Genomic DNA, 17,188 nt, shown 5'->3' on the forward strand with positions numbered 1-17,188 from the left:
CTTTTAACCACTGGGTTCTCTCCAGCCTGAAGAGAAATAATTTTGAGGCTTTAACTTTGAGAAAAATTTAAAACTGTGACATGTCTCATGGCCAGGTCTGACTCATCCCTTTCAGTGCGGGGGAGGACAGGTCCCACCAGCTCAGCCCGGGCCAGAGCAGCAAACCAGGATGGCTTCGGAAATGGTGGGGACCCTCCCTGGTGGGGGGAGCCAGCACAGCTCCTCCAGCCAGGCTGGCAGGAGACCCACCAGTGCTGGGCCATGCTGAGGGCTGAGGGCCAAGCACACACCACCCTGGCAGGCGTGACCTCCAGCTTCCAGCAGGGCGTTTGCTAACAATTCCTGGGCATAGTTTGGGAAGGGAAACGCAATCGTTGCATCCATCTACACTTTCCAGAATTTTGGTGGTGTGAGGGGGCTCTTGGGGTGGTGTCACCTCTGAGACAGGCTCTCACCACACACTCTGACCCACTGCCTGATCCCCGTTACACTTGGAACAGAAGGATGCAGGAAATGTGACTTCTGGAGGGTGTCTGACAGGAGGAAATCTGGCCCTGCTGATGTTAATAGTGGCTTTTCAGCTTGGAGTCTGCCAGGAGAGCCCTGAGGTTAGGAGTGACACAGGCAGATTAGGAAACAGCAGGATGCTTCACTTAAAAGGATAAAATGGGCATTTTGCATTCACTGGCACTTACCTCCTGCTCACGCTGAAATATTACAACCCGGCCCCCCTTGTCCCCTGTTGCCAGTAACTCTCCAGTGTGGTTGAACTCGACTGTGGAGATGATGTCAGCTGAGAAGGAGAAGACAAAGACAATTTAAGTAACTGCAGCCTGGCTTCCGCAGGCATCCAGAAAGCGCCATTCCCCGTGCAGCTACACGCCCTGTCAGTGCTCCATCCCCTGTGGCATCTCCATAAATCCCTGTTTTTCTATTGTCTCTAACACTAAACAGACCCAGCATTTTGGAACTATGCTGTCATGAGCCCACACCTGCCTGGTGCTCCTGCCTGGTGCTCCTGCACCCCTGCCCTGGCCTGTGCCCCAACGCCGGAGCCAGGGAGATTTCCAGGCACTGTGCCTGTGCTAAATGCAGCCTGGGGACTGCTGCTGGCAGCACAGGCGCAGGGCTGGGTGGCACAGCATGGCATGGCACAGCATGGCACGGCATGGCATGGCACGGTCCCCCAGGGGAGTGCCCTAGGGAGTCACCCCACCGCTTCGGGTGACACAATTGATTCCTGGGACCTGGAGAGGGCTCAGTGCCACCAGTGCCCCAGCACCTCATCCTGGCACCTGCCATGGCACCCAGGTGTTGGGCAAGTCTCACTCCCACCTGGCCCTTATGCCACCTTCCGTCTGGGGTGATGGTTTGCCTTCCTCCTCAGAGGAGAGGGCGCAGATGAATGAGGACACCTTTGTCCTCTGCCTCTGAGCTCTCCAGGCAGAGCAGCCCAGGTGACCACATCCACACTGCTGCTTTCCTGTGCCTGTTGCCAAATCTGCCACTGCCTACCAAGGTAAATTAAAGTGACACCTTTCAGCCTTCCATCAGCCCAAAGGCCACCATGCTCACATCATTCCCTTTCCCCACAAACCAAGGTGCCATCTCCAGGGTGCTGGGCTCAGCAGCGGGAGAAGTGATGGGACCTGTAACTGCAAACGCTTTAATCTGCAGTGTTTACCCTTCAGGCAACGCGGACGGGAGCTGCTAATGATTGGATTTATTGGGCCTATTTTTAGAAGAATGTCAGAGGTTAATTCCACAGCAATTACTGCCCAACTGGTGCTCTACCCACTGCCTGGGGAGCCACACTCTGCCAGCACGGAGCCGGGAAACGGGAAGAGCAACCACTGCCTCGGAGCCCCAACACTGGGTGCAGGATGAATTCTGCGATGAGCAGCACTTGGCCATGACAGCTGCCAGCTCACTCCTGCCATTTGCACTCTCTGTCCCTCTCATTTCTGCAGCACCAGGACTGACAGGGCTGCACAGCCCAGGGCTGCAGCCCCGCAGCCCTGGGAAGGGGCAGACCCCGGTGCTGGCACGGCGGCAAACACTGGCTGTGCACACAGGCCATGGCACTGCCCAGGCTGCAGGCACTGGCTGTGCACACAGGCCATGGCACTGCCCAGGCTGCAGGCACTGGCTGTGCACACAGGCCATGGCACTGCCCAGGCTGCAGGCACTGGCACCTCAGAGCCCTCTGAGCACTGCTGTGGCCCCTCCTGATTATCAGCTCTGTTGTGTACCAGCAGAGAAAGCCTCAGAACCATATAAAATGAGTTGTCCCTTCTCCCTCCCATATCCCATATCCCTCTCAGATACAGATCAGAAAGTTACAAGAGCAGATGAGAAAAGACGAAATGCAGTGACTGGCCCGGGCTCCTGGTGTTGCTGGGACCACTAAGGGACTGTCTTCCAGGACACCAGGCAAGGCAGCACCCCCCCAAACACATGCCCCACGCTGTGGCATTACCCAGGCAAGCCACCTCAGAGCCCTCTCACACGGCCACAGGCTCTCCCAAAACCACACGCCTCTGCCCTGCCCTGGACACCATCTCAGCTGAGCAAGTGACTCCAGGCAGATGTGGGAGTTAGAATGGCCACCCTGTCCCAGTGGTGTAGGGCACTCAATAGCACACACCAGTGCTCACCACACACACCACTGCTCACCAAACCCACCAGTGCTCACAGGCACACACAGCTGGATTTGCTGGCACTTGGCTGGAGAGCTCCAATCCAAAGCACTTTGTTCCCTCACATGGAACCTGTGTGCCTCAGGCACACGGATGCCAGGAAGGGTTTAACCATCTGCTGCCAATGCTCAGGAAGGCTGAGGAGCACTGCAGAGGGGCAGAGCTCCACTCAGGCTCACACCAGTGGCTACAGCCAGGCATGGGCAGCACCCAGCAGGGATGTCAGTCTTTTTGGGTTAAAGTTATGGAATGGATCCTGGACTTCTTCAGAGCACCCGCTCCTCTCTCTTGGTTGGGTCTGAACTATTGGTTAAATATCATTCCCATTTAGCAAAGTCCCACAACCATTGGCAGGACAGGCATTCTTAACACCTGTTAGAGGCTGGGGAGGGACACTGGAGCAGGGTAAATCCCATTTGTGCTCCTGGAACGTGCCTGCCTCGCTACAGCATGTGAAGGTCCTGCAGAGCCAGAACACAGATCTGCAATTCTGTGGAACAGTCATTGGGTCTAACACATAGGAGAACTAACACATCCCTGGGAAGATAAGCCAAAGCCATCTCCCATTCCCACAGTAACTGCAGCCACAGCTGCCCACAGGTGCCACAGCAAAGTCAGACACCTTCAAGCACTGAAACTCTATGTTTGGCACCAAGTCTGGCTCAGCAGCTTCAGCTGAGCCCCAGCTCACACAGATGTTTTCCTTCCTGCAGCAGGACCCCCACCCTGGTGAGTGTCGCTATGACACCATGGGCTGAGCCCAGTGCCACTGAGGTGTCACGTGGAGAACACGCTGGGGATAGGCTTGGAACAGCCACCCCAGCAGCAGCCAAGGGACTGGACAGGCAGCGGCCATGGTCAGGCAGTGCTAACGTGCACCCCTCACTGAGACATGCTTCTGCCTTCTAAAATTACTCAGCTGAAAATGTACCTGTTTTGCACTATTTAATCCTCTCCATCCCCAGCTGCCAGTTTTAGGTCACTCCCTTTTCAATGAATTAAAAATAACTTTCATGCTGCAGCGAGACATTTTTCAGACATGACCTAATGCAAATGCATCACCCTGTCAGCAGGGCTGTGGTCTGAGACACTAGGGCAGGGCACCACAGGGACCCTTGTGGCACCCCAGCTCACCCACCCATTTACACTGCACCCACAGGGACAGGGGGCTGCAGGTCCACATACTCTCCTGGACCTTCTGTTTACTCATGTCCGCTGTCAGGACTTCAGACAAGGATAACAACAGAGCCTGGCTAACAACACCTTTCACGCCTTAAAAAAACGCCCTAAATGTTAAAAAAACTGTCTTGTGAGCAGAAGTATCCAACCCAAGCCCACCACAGTCAACAGGAGCATCATCCCCCAACACCCCGTGGGCTGGGTGCCTGCTCTTCTCCCAGGTGTCTCCAGGCAGTAATAGCAGCCTGGCATGGCACAGGAGAACATCCCGAAGGGAAACAGAGGGGTTCTACAGAGGTTACAGCTCGGGAGCACAGAGCAGCACCAGCTCCTTTCCAAAGGTGTCTCTGGACAAACCTGGGCCCCTCCAGCACTGGCGGTCAGTCACGGCTGCTGCCTGCACATCCCACCCACTGCCCTCGAGAGACATGACAGGGTGATTATTAATTAAAACGCACATGTATTCGCGCTGAGATGATCAATAATTTATGCCCATTTCTCCTAAGGTTCCTTCAGCAGTTTTGTGACAACAGAAAGGAAAAAACCTTCCCTCTTTTTTGCTTTTTTTTCATTTCCTTCATCACCTCCTACACGCTCAGTGCCCCGAATGCGGGAATTTAAAGCAAACAGTTTCCATGGAGACTCAGCCCCGCCGTCCTCCCTCCCCTCCCATCCTCCCTTCCCTCGGCATCACTGCATCTTCACGCTCTCGTGCTAAAAATATCGAAGACGGGATTTGATTTCCGCCGTAGCGATACAGTTTTATGAGAAAAATAGGAAATTTACAATACACCCCCCTCCCCCTCTCCCAGTGTGGAGGAAGGCGTGCTCTCCACCAGGAATGGGGAATGACTGTTATTAAAAAGAAAGGAGATAAACCAGGGAAGCTTATGTCGGTGCTGAGACCTGGATCCCTGGAGCAGCCTGATCCGCAGCAGGGAGCTGTCCACACAGCCATCCCTCCCCTTCTGATCACCAGGGCAGGGGCCGAGTGCCCTGTCCCTTCTCCTGGAGCATCCCGGGCACCTCGTCCTCGCTCCCAGAGCATCCCAGGTACCTTGCCCCTGCTCCCACCACATCCTGCCTGCCCCAGCTTTAGCAGCAGCTCTGTGCAGAAGGGCCCTGGTACCACCTGTCTGGGTGGGGAGGCCATGAGACACCGCACATGTCCCACCACCCCTGCCAGGAGCACATGGCCCCGACTGGCACAGGATGGCATGCCCAGTCCAGCCCGTGAGGCCCAGGCAACAGCAGGAGTCAATGGTGGCAGGGGTATCCCTGGACTCAAACCCACCGGCCAGAGGGGTGTCCCCCAGCCCCCCAGGGGCTCTGCCTACTCACTGCTTTCCCAGTGGGACACGTCTCCTTTGGGGTGGGTAGTGTAAGCAGGCCTCTGACAACATAGAATCATGGAATTGTTTAGGCTGGAAAAGCCCTCTAAGATCATTGAGTTCAACCATTCCCCCAGCACTGCCAAGGCCACCACTAAACCATGTCCCCAAGTGCTGCATCTCCTCATCTGTCACATGCCTCCAGGGATGGGGACTCCACCACTACCCTGGGCAGCCTGTGCCAGGGTTGAACAGCCCTTTCAGGGAAGTAATTTTTCCTAATATCCAATCTAAACCTCCCCTGGTACAACTTGATGCCATTTCCTCCTGTCCTGTCTCTTGTTCCCTGGGAGCAGAGCCTGACCCCCACCTGGCTCCACCCTCCTGTCAGGGAGTTGTAGAGAGCAAGGAGGTCCCCTATGAGCCTCCTTTTCTCCAAACTGAGCTCCCTCAGTCGCTTCTCATGAGATTTGTGCTCCAGACCCTTCCCCAGCTCTGTTGCTCTCTGGCACTGGGGGATGGGAAGGCTGTGAGGGGCTTTGGGACCATGGCGCCGGACGCCCCACTCTCTTTATTATCTGTATAAATCACTCGGTGGATGGCACCACACACAAAGCCTCCAACTGCAGATGACAATAAATCGGGAAGCACCATAAATAACAGCAAACCGGGCTGCCAAATGAAGGATTTAGATCATTCAAATCCCGGGCTATGAGTTGCCAAATCCAGTTTAATGCTGATAAGTGCGAGATAATAACTCACCACAACCACGTCCCTCCTCCTCCCGTTAGATCCCCTAACAGAGAGAGAGGGCTGTGGGGGTTTGCCGAGGGGACAGGGATGCAGCCCCCAACCGGGACCATGACCAAGCCACGGCACAACGATCCACTCCCAGCCTGCTGCTCGGCTGCCAGGGAGAAAGCAAGTGGGACACCAACGGGTCCCGTTAATGGAAAACAAAACCTACGTCTGAAACCACTCAGGCGGATGAAGAAAGCACAAAGAGGTCATCAAAAATTAAGGGGTTTGGGGGAGGATGTCTGGTAATGGGAGAGCCAGAGCACAAGCCCACCCACAGATCCCCTGAGGGTGGCTCAGTGCATCCCACTGTCTCTGCATCCCACCATGCCTTGGCAGGAGGTGGACCCTGAGCTCAAAAGGGGCTTTCAAGGAGGACACAACCCTTTCAGTTTTCACTGAATAACTCTATACAACTCTCAGCCTTCCAAGGAGGACTCCTGGGTCTGTCCCTCAGTGACAGCCTGTGGGTCTTACGCTGCTCAGGAAATGGTGAGACTCTGCATTTCACTGTTTAAAAGAAATCCCTTTGGTCTCCCTTTCTGTCTGCCTCTCTAAAAAAAAAAACCCAAGAAAAAAATATATAGCAAGGTGTTTACTCTGAAAGGCACATGCTGTCAGCAACGAGGAATTGAAGCCCATGGTAGGGCTTTACATGCAGTTTGATGGGAGCTGTAGACACACCAATGCTCAGGCCAGAACACTGCAAGGTGCTCTGAAGGAACCAGGTCCTGCTCTCCCTTCTGTCAGGTCAGATTTACCCCAGCACCACCAGCAGCTGCAGCAGGGCTGGACCCCCGTCCCCACCCCAGCAGGCAGAGCAACAGGCTCATCCAAAGACCCAAACACAGCTTTCTTCCCTGCCCATTAAAAAGTGTCAGTGAGGAACCGAAACATGGAGGCTTCAGGGCCCCTCAGGTACAGAAAGGACAGGCTAAAGAGGAATAAAGCCTGGGCAAGGCTATGGAGCTTGAAGGGGACAGGGAAGTGCCACTTCACTCCCACAAGAATGGGGAAAGGTGTGACGTGCAGGGTGATTGTGGGGAGCCTGGGCCATCAATCCTCCCCCAGACTGTGTGGTCCATGGTAGGGGGGTGTGAGGTGGGAGGGCAGAGGACAGCAGAGGTTAAACTGGGATCTAATTGCACGCAAAATCACATGTGATTGATCGGCATTGATTCTCCCCTGCTGAGGTGAATGATAGCCCGGGAAACAGAAATCAATTCCACTGCATTAAGCCCAGTAAGGATCTTGTAGCATCAGCAAAATGCCCTGAAACACCACTGCTCGCCAACACCACGAAGTGAAGCACAGTGCAACACAGCATGGTACAGCATGGCATGGCACAGCACAACATGGCATGGCCCAGCATGGCACAGCACAACATGGCATGGCCCAGCATGGCACAGCACAACATGGAATGGCATGGCATGCCACAGCAAGGCACAGCATAGCATGGTACCTCCACCTGCCTGCCTGCTCCGCCCCAGCCAGGCCAGGGCTGTGGTGGAGGACAGGGTTTATGGAAGAACTGAGCCTGAGCACTCACAAGCCCCGGGGAAAGCCCAGGCCCATCCCTCTGCCCATCCTGAGTCCTGTTTCCTGCCAGGATCGGGCTGGAATCACGGCTCAGATAGGACCTCCTGGCAGCTTTGGGCAGGGCTGGATGCACTGCTGAGCCCCGCTCTGGGTAAGGCTCCTCGTCGCGATGATGCAGTGCTGCAGAGCCAGCAGCAGCTGCTCCTCTTCCCCAAAATGGAATAACTCTCCTAGATTGAAGTTCTAAAAATACTGGCACATTCCAAATTTCTCTGCCCTTGTTACAGCAGAGAATAATTTTGTGCTACCAACCTAAACGAAAGAAACTTCCATCTGGCAGCTCCCCCCGTGCTGCTGCAGCACCCCCACCACAGCGCCTGTCTCAGAGTCCGGGTGTGCAAGAAAGTGAATTTACATCTCTCCGCCATCCTGGCCAGGTGGAATTCACTGGAACTGCTGGAAAGGAGAGTTCATGAGGAAATAATGTCACGGAAGGGTTTGGCACAGAGACTCACGGGGAGCAGTGGCTCTCACGGCCGCAGGTACCTGGGTGTGCAGGGCAGGGCTGTGAGAGGAGTGGGGTGAGCGCTCCTCAAAGCTGAATGCACCAGCACAGACCATGCAGCCTCAGGCTGCAATGGTCAGGTCATCCATAGGAGGAGAATAATAAAACAGAGAAGAAAGTGAAGAGCAGCTTTCAGGCAGAACCATAACTTAGCCCAGCTGCAGAGGTGAACAGAGCAGGGCAGAGTGTTGGAGTTGCCTTTGGCCGGGCTACCTTGGCCCTTGGCATTCGGCCCAACCCAGTGTCTGCACCTGCCCACCAGCCCTCACTGGTCCTGGGTTTGTACATGCAACACAAAACTTCTCTTTCGGCATCAAGATGCACAACTCATTAGCTCTTGGATTAATGACAGCTTTTAATTGGTCGGGCTATGAACACCTTATAGAGCTGTTACACATCACACCTGTGATGGAGAAACAGCATGTTAATCATGACAATTAGCATGGGACTTGAGAATCTCTCTACCAGTGCAAATAACCCTCACTTTGTGAGGAAGGCCAACAGCTGGTTGAGGGTGCCACAGAGCACCCTGCTGCCAGGAGACCTGGAGCAATCCTGCTGGGCAACAGGAGCTGGCAGGGAGGCTGCACTGCATCGCCCACTCGAGGGAAGCAAACGTGCCCCCAGCTCTGTGTCGAGCAGGAGAGGCTCCCAGATGCTGCCTCAACTGACAGCCCAGGCTGTGGCAGGACACCTGGTAACCACAAACCATGCTCTCTATAGAGCACAGCAACTTCAAAGCAAACCAATTGAGAACTGGGCAATTACTGAAATCCATCCTCTGCTGAATTATGTTTTTCTCTTCTTACTGTTTTTTTCTCCATTATTCCTTTGCATGCACGCACACACACACACGTCAGGGCAGCCCTCCACAACACGCCAGTGTTCCCATTGCCAGAGGCTCAGAGGGCGGTGCTGGGACAGAGACTGAGGCTGGCAGAGCCTGCCCTCCCACTGCCCACAGCCCATGTCTCCCCCAGGCCCACGCTCCAGTGTCTGTGTTGGGCTGTGGAGCTGGCTCACACTGCCAGGAGCATCCCAGGTGACTGTTCTGTGCCTTGGCTCACTGCAGGATTTACGTTGGGATCCCTTTGCCAAGAGGCTTAGCGGCACAGCAGACACAACCTCCTCAATATGGCTGATTTGGGCTTAGGAACAGTGATGGAAAATCCAAGTCCATCTGCAAAATCTATCCTTAAAATAAATGAGATTCTGTAAAAAGCACCTGAGCATCAATCAAGTCCTCCACCCTTCCCACACCTTTAAAAACTCCAAGGATTTCTACAAACCTCAGGCTCTCTACCAGGACTGTTTGGGATTTCTCGTGCATGTGCATAAAGGCATAAGCAATGCAAAAACTTGTCTGGTTCCCAAATACCTCCCCAAAACCTGTGATTTCCAGGGACATCGCTGGTTGCTGAAACCTGAACAGCTGACACAAGAAGCAGGAACTCACAGATGCTAACACCACCGAGCTCTTTGTATTTACAAGATCTTTACCTCCAGCAGGAACACAAAGGCTGCTTTTCTCAAAAGGTAACACCGTGGTGACCAGCACCAGCTCTGACCCTCAGCATGTAGGTGTGTCCCGGGAATGCCGCTGTGCAAACCCAGGAAACCCTCAGACGTGCACCCCCCATCAGTCAGACTGTTCTTACAGCCGAAGGGTCGGTGTGCAGACACCGGGATGGATGGATGCTTTCCAACACATTCCGTGTGCCACGCAGTCTGTCTTTCTGGTCATCTTGCTGCAGCCATCTGTTAGCTGATCAGCAAAAACTATTGACTGTTTAAAAATTTTAATTAGAAGTACCCAAATGTCAGCTAAGTGGGTAAAATTTGGAAGCAGCAAGCCTTCCTCTCACGTAGAGCAGCTGTTTGCAGCTTATAACCGAATTTTGCTACCATCTTGCTCTGATGCCATTCTCTGTCGCATTATTCCAGTTTGGTGCCCCTGGAACAAGCCCCTCTGCTGAACATGGGCAGCACAACAGGCACCCACTGTGACAGGAGCTTCTCACAGGACCCCAAAACCCGAGCACTCAGTAACTGGCACCGCCTGTAGAGACCTATTCCATGAAGGATCACAAAACGCAATACACAAGTGGAGAGTCCCAGTAATGTGTGCCCATGGGCAAACCTGGGCACGGGGCGACAACATGAGCTGCCTGCAGCCAGGTCAGCTGGGGAGGTGGCACCGAGGCAGAAACATAGGTGGGTCAGCAGTGAGAAGCACCAGTGGGTCAGCGGTGAGACATGATGGGCCTGGCACATGATGGGGAATGAGAGGAGGCAAACAGGGAATGCAGCTGATGGATTTGAACACCTCCTGCACGGGGCAGCTGACCCTTCTCTGCCATAATCTGCCTCTGCAGCAAGCACCCACAGAGGCTGTGGCTGTCAGAGTCGTGGTGCCTGAAAGAATGTGCTTAACGCCCCAATTCCGATTCTAGGGGAAAGCACACACGCTGAACGCTACGTGCAGACGGTCCCTGGCATTTGTTGCATAGATTTGAATTTAATCAGCTAAAGATGACTTAATCCAACATCTGGGTCTGTATCAAGTAAGATGGCAGCACAAAGGGTCTGGGGCAGGTGATGCCACCCAGAGCACCGGGCTGTGCCACACCGACCTCAGCACCCATGTCTGGGAAGATGGGATATTTCAGCCTGACATCAGCCACCACAGTGCTCTGCCAGCAGCATTTCCCCTGCCCCTGTCCACACAGCCAAGTCCCACCACCCATAGAACCCCTCTCTGGGAGGTGGCATGGCCTGCCAGCACACACCACTGCCCTCCCAGTGCCTTCGGGGGCCGGTGCCACTCGAGGTCCTCCCTCCAGAATGTGCTCCATTCCCGGAGGTGCCAAAGGCACAGTGACACCCGCAGCAGGCGGACACTGTCAGGCTCTGCCACCACATGTGGCTCAACGTTGCTGCCCAGCGCAGCCCCACTGCTCCTCACCAGGGCACAAACCCCTCACGAGGCAATGCAAGAGCTCACAGTAACCCAGAGCCCCTGCACGGCGCGAGGCCACAACACACATTTTGTCTGCTCGCTCTCAAACTCACCACAAACTACATTTTCTGCCTACTTCAACAGTTCTTCCCACGGAAGCCGGGTGCCTGTGCCATCATTTTCAATCTGCCCCTGGAAGAGTTTGTCTCAAGACATTTTCCTTGCAGTATTTTAATTAAACTTTCTTTCTTTCAATTTAGTGTTGGGTTCATTAAGTGACGTCCTGAGCCACTGAAATGAATTGCTTAAAAGTGATTTGTGCAGCAGCTGAAGGAGCAGATTGCAGCTATAAATGAATCTGTCTTTGAACTTTGGGGTTTTGCTGCCCGGGGTGTGGAAAACACCCGAGTGCCACAAGCCCCTGGGGAAGGCCCAAGGTCTGCGTGGGCAAGGCAGCATTCCTGCCTCCTGCTGGTAAGGAACAAGGTGTGAAAACCGCTTGGTTTATAAACTGCAAGTGTAAATAACAAATATTTGTGTTCGAAAATGATCAGAAATTCCACATAGACATCTATCTTTAGTGGAAACAGGCAGAAAAACTTTGCTTGTTACAGGGAATAAACTCTGGGATGTAATATGCTTCCAAATGGAAGCATGGACATTCATTAGATCCAATGAAAACCCTCTCCCAGTCAGATGGGATTTAATTAAGTCGATTCTGACAGGGAATTAAAGGCCTTTGCTGGGAAGCCTGTTTCTGGTGTCGGGGCTGTATCACTGAAGCTAAACATGGTGCTTCCCCAGGCAGGATCAGTGCAAAATATTTTTGACAAAACTGCTGGACTGAGATAATCTTGACATTGTTTATCCACACAGTGCAGGGACTGGAGTCAGAGCTGAACCTGGCTGTTCCAGTGAGGTCTTATCGTTAACACAGCAACACGCCAACATCAATTAGAGCGCATGGAAAACTGATTAGTCTATTCTAAACTAGTGGCAAATGATGAGAGAAGTACAGAAAATGCTCCTGCACACGAGAGGCCGGGCAGGGGCAGGGAGCTGTCACTTGCCCAGACGTGGTGGCCGCTCTGTCAGCAGCTCCACGAGCAACACAACAGCCCCAGCAATGTGCTCTGTGAAACACCCAGTGCTCAGGGCACCGAGGCTCTGTCTGAGTGGTATGTGATTCTGCTATGAATCTATGATCCTGCTGTCATAGGCTAGGAGTGATTCTGCTTAAAGTGATTGTCCACCTGGCCTTACCACATGAGTCCATGGGGAATAGGGGCTCTCGGCTCCTGCCCTGGAGCACAGCAGCTCCCATGAGGCTGCAGCATCGGGCCAGGACATGGCCAGCACAGGACAGCACTTTGCATAAAGCTCTGATTAGCAGTAAAGAGCATCACTCCACATATCACAGGTGAAACGTGGCACTGCAGGAATACTGATCTGGAACACAAACCTGTTACTGACACAAGAGGAGCAGAGCGAGCCTGAAAATGGCTTGGATGCAACAGGAAAAGGGTTAGTGAGTGTGTCTGCAGCACTCTTGGTCAACACTCAACAGACATAACTATACAACATCCAACAACTTCCACTGAAAAGCCTCAGTGACAAACAGTACATTCTCTTACAGACCACCTTCAAGAAATGAGGTAAGAGCTGTCCCCCTCATCTCCATTCCTCCACATGTTGTCAGTGAGAAAGCAGGTTACCAGATGTTACCAGATGTTAGGCAATGCTGCTTCCATATACCATCCGTGGCCTGCCCGATGCTTATCCAAAGACAAGGCACTGGGCTTCCCTCTCTAACGCTCCTGCCCTCTGAGGCTCCCCAAGGAGTGAATCATGCTGTTTGAGTAAGACCGTAGGGCAGATCTAAGCCCTGACTGAAGCCTGAGTCACATCCAGCCTCGGTTCAGAGCTCCCCACCCAAACCCCACAGCGTCACCCATCTCCGGTGACTCCGAGTGCCACTGCCAGCCCAGTCAAGCCTTTGCAAGTCTGGTGGTGCCCTGGAACACTGAGGGATTTGGGACAATCTCCGCTACAAAGCAGGGTCAGTGAACCACGAACACTCGCCCACGCCCACTCAGGTGGGATGAGGCAGCATCCAAACACGGTGCTCTACACCAGCCCATGCCAGGCAGGAAGAACAGCAGTTCCAGGGAAAGGTGACATGCTATCCATGCAACATCCTCCCGACACAGGCACAGCCAGCATCAGCCGTAACTGTTTGTGCAGGGATGGGAGAGCTGGGGACTCAAGCAATGGTATATTCTGGAGCAACACCTGGGGTAGATCAGCTGGCTGCCGCTGCCACAGCGAGACAGTGCTTCATCCCGGGGACAGGGACACTGTTCAGGGGGACAAGGAGCAGCGTCACTTGCCCAAAACAGCCATCACAGCAAGAGCAACTGCAGGACACTCAACACAGACATTGTCCCAGCCCATACACCCAGGTGCACACTGTGGGTAAGGGTGTGGATTTTAGCAGTTCTGCTGGGAAGCTGCTTCCCACTCTGATGGACATCTGGGGATTACTGAATTCAAAACAGGAAACAAACTGCACTGTGGGCTGTGAGCACGTTTGGGCTTCGTTCAGAAGGAGAAAAAGTGAAAATACTAATTAACCCCAGTTGTTGGAAGAATGCCCTGCAGAAACGTAACTCAGAATGGGTCACAAATCATAAAATAATAATAATAAAAAAGCCACAATGCTCTGGGGACATTAAGCGATTACAGAGAGTTGTTATTTGGCTGATTTTCACACTTCATTAGCATATGCATAATTTAACAAGTGAACGTGCTGAGGGCTGGCAAGACATAAGAGCCACTTCCTTGAAACGCGAACTGTAAATTGGGACACCACAGTTAGGGGGGTTTGTTTTAAATCATGATGGAAAAGTGACATCAATTCTAGGCCTTCGGCAGAAGGAACGGATGTTCAGGGACAGCAGGCCAAGCAAAAAGCTGCCATGGGAAGGCAGCTGCCCCTCCGGACGTGGCCCAGAACGCCAGCCTTCACATGGCTGGGAGCCACCTCAAAGCCTTTTAACAAAGAATTAGGTAAATCTGGATGAAAACAACACAGTGTGACTTTCTACCTCTCCCACTTGCCCGGCGCTCACCGCAGAGCAGTGGGGCTGGCACTGAAGCAGAGGGCGGACAGACTTCGGGAGTTACCATCAGAGCAGGCAACCTTCCAGCACACTCATTCCCCTTCCAGCAGAGAGAAATGAGGGCAGGAAACAAAGACAATTCATCAGTACCAAGACGGCTACACGTCACATGGAAGGGGCAATGCCAAGACGTACCAGACCGCCCGGGGCCCCCGGTGCTGCCAGCCCTCGTTCACGCCGCGGTGGCCGGCGGACCCCGGGCAGCCCACTCCAGCAGGTGTGACACTGGGGGACCAAAGGCTCCACAGCCATCAGCCACAGAGAAGGACACCCCAGACCAGCAGCCCAGGGCACACTCTGCCCATTGCAGGCTCCCACAGCACCCAACAAGGCTGGGTGGGCACAGGTGTCCAGCACAAGGAGACCTGCAAGCTGAAGGCAGAGGGATGGTTCAGATGGGGGAGAGACGAGCCCTTTGCAAAACATATAAATCTCTTGCTCCTTTTTCTCCACAGCCTGTGGAAGCCACATCTCTAACCACCATTCCAGACTGTAATTTCCCCATATTTTAACAGATGTTCTGTTTATGAAACTGCAAGAGGATTTAGTACTTATGAATAATGCTATGAGGTCTGGGAGATGTTTCTTTATATGATTAACTGACCACAGGCCATTTGTTTTACAACAAAGAGGCTCAATGATCCGTGCACACTGATTTATTCAGCCCCCATCTAGCGCAATGGCTGACATCTCCCTGGTACCCACCACCAGCATCCGCTCGACGATGGGAGGGATGCAGACCATGAGAGCACATGCCCAGTGCTCTCCACGACAGTCCATTAGGGACAAAACTGATGGGCAGGAAAACCAGATTATGGTGGGGGAACCCAACAAATGGCACACCAGGTTTCACAGTGAAGCAGGTTTGGCAAAGTCCTGCTTTCAGGTTCTCCCTGGCGCTCGGCTCACTGGGGCATTGCTGCACATTTCACCCACATTTCCGATTTTAGATATAATTTTTGTTGCAAAGATAATGGGTATTACAAAATAAACTGGGGGAAGCAGTGACAGACCTGTCACATCGGACACCTCTGACACTGTTTGCTGATGAAATATTGCTGCACCAAAACAGTGTGTGAGAACTGGCAAGTGGGTCTCACTCTGAATAAAAGTGGAACTGACAAATGTACTATAATTGTCCAAATTAAATAGCTGATGGCAAGTACCTGGCATCCTCCAGGTATCACATATTTTCTCTCCATAAGCACTTGATTTTGATCAGTTTGAGTTCCAGGACAGGCTGCTGAAAAGGTTATCTTCATTCTGACTTTGGCTCTCAATAAATGAACAGGAAATGTTATGACTATGGAAGAACTCTGAGTTTCTCCATCCAATGAAATGCAGCAATGCCTGGATGGCACTTAATGTTGTTTTGTTTTGCTGCACATAAATAATTAGGAATGAGGCTGCAGTACTTTGAAGTTGAACTTAGGAGTATGAGTAAACCTACAGTGAGAGTAATAAATTATGCAAAACTATTTGTGCTCAGAATGTTAATGTTTCAAGATGATGCAAATAGGCACTTTTGAACCTCTTTTAAAAACCCAAAGAAGCCTTGGGATCAAACCATATGGTTCAAGTCAGCTGCCCACAGCAAGCTTAATGCTTCCGCCAGCCAGCAAGGATTTGGGCAATTAGTTTATTAATGTGTTTATGCAAACACAGAAAAAGAGTTGGGGAAAGTCTCCTCCATTTCTCTCTGCCAAAGTTATTGAGCAGCATCAGACTGAGAAATCGTAAATCTAAAACAGTTTAAAACCCAACAAAGCCTCAGTTAATCCCAGCACCCCAACAGGCAGAACTGGTGACCCCCTCAGGCAGACAGGGCATGAGCAGAGCAGTGTCTTAGCAGAGTCACAGGGAACGAGGAAACAGTCCCTTCCAACCTCAAAAATCTACGAAACCTTCAGCAGAAAGCTGACATATCACTTACAGTTTATTATTATATATCCCTAGCTCAGGACAAGGAATATCTAATTATCCTAATTGCTTCTGCCTTGGGAACAGGCCCTTTACACTTGGATAAAGGTGTCTATAAACAACAGTGTTTCTGCCTGCTCAGGCTGCGGGTCAGGTTTTATATGCTCTGAGAAGATTAACTTTATTCCTAGCGAAGAATTTAATTACAGGAAGCGATTAGCCGAGTGCTCCCAGTCAATACAGCAGCAGTACAAGCTGCACAGGAGTGGGCGCCTTTGCTCCTGCAAGGAAGCCCAGGAACAGTGAAATTGTAGCAAAGTCATTTGGGTTTTAAGTGACACCAGCCAGACCTGGATCTCCACAGGCCAATTACAACATGCTGACTCAAGCAACATTCAGCAGGGCTGGGAAGGGGGAAACCAATAAAAAGACAGCAGGAGACTGAAACTCCATTTTAAAACACAGGAATACACTGGTTTATAGGCTTCTTGTTTTCTAATTGCAACACTGCAAAAATCAATGGCTTTTGGAAAGTAAAAGAAACACACACAGTAAACTGCTTGCAAACCCTGCTAGCCAATAAACTGTGCTTTCCTATAAATGTATTGTTTTCCCTGTCATTTGGAGGAGGATGGGACAAAAGAATGCCTCGAATACTTCCCATCTGCTGTAATGCTTTTCACTACAGGTTAATAACTGTACCAGCAGCTATTCGCTAAGCAAGAAAAAACTGTAATTAAATATACCTAAAATAGCCTCCCAGCCTCCAAATAGCACTGCCAAGGACGTAACAAAGGCTAAATCCGACAAGCCAGCCAAGCTGCCTGTTAGCGCGTTCGCTCGGGAGGCAGCCGGCGCGATGGCGGGAACACGCTGCTGTGTGTACCCAGCACCCAGCGGGGGACAGCTCGCATGGACGATATCATGGGGCATTTTTCTACTCCTAATTACCCCCTGCATCTCTCTCCAGGCCTGCACATGCACTGAGAAGGTACCACTGAACCCACGGGCCATGA

General features: G+C 52.3%; 1 protein-coding gene across 3 annotated transcripts in view; it reads right to left on the reverse strand.

Annotated features, from left to right (window-relative positions):
• Nucleotides 1-17,188, reverse strand: part of PPP2R2B (protein phosphatase 2 regulatory subunit Bbeta) — a 67,216-nt gene that overhangs the window by 17,042 nt on the left and 32,986 nt on the right. For all 3 annotated transcript variants that reach the window (XM_027718763.2, XM_039385249.1, XM_027718764.2), the window contains one exon: nucleotides 696-793. In XM_027718763.2, the coding sequence (XP_027574564.1) occupies nucleotides 696-793 (98 nt within the window). The remainder of the gene's footprint in view (nucleotides 1-695; nucleotides 794-17,188) is intronic.

This window comes from Pipra filicauda, unplaced genomic scaffold, assembly GCF_003945595.2.
Source record: "Pipra filicauda isolate LSUMZ 115617 unplaced genomic scaffold, ASM394559v2 scaffold3_size10097308_pilon, whole genome shotgun sequence".
Classification (NCBI taxonomy): domain Eukaryota; kingdom Metazoa; phylum Chordata; class Aves; order Passeriformes; family Pipridae; genus Pipra; species Pipra filicauda.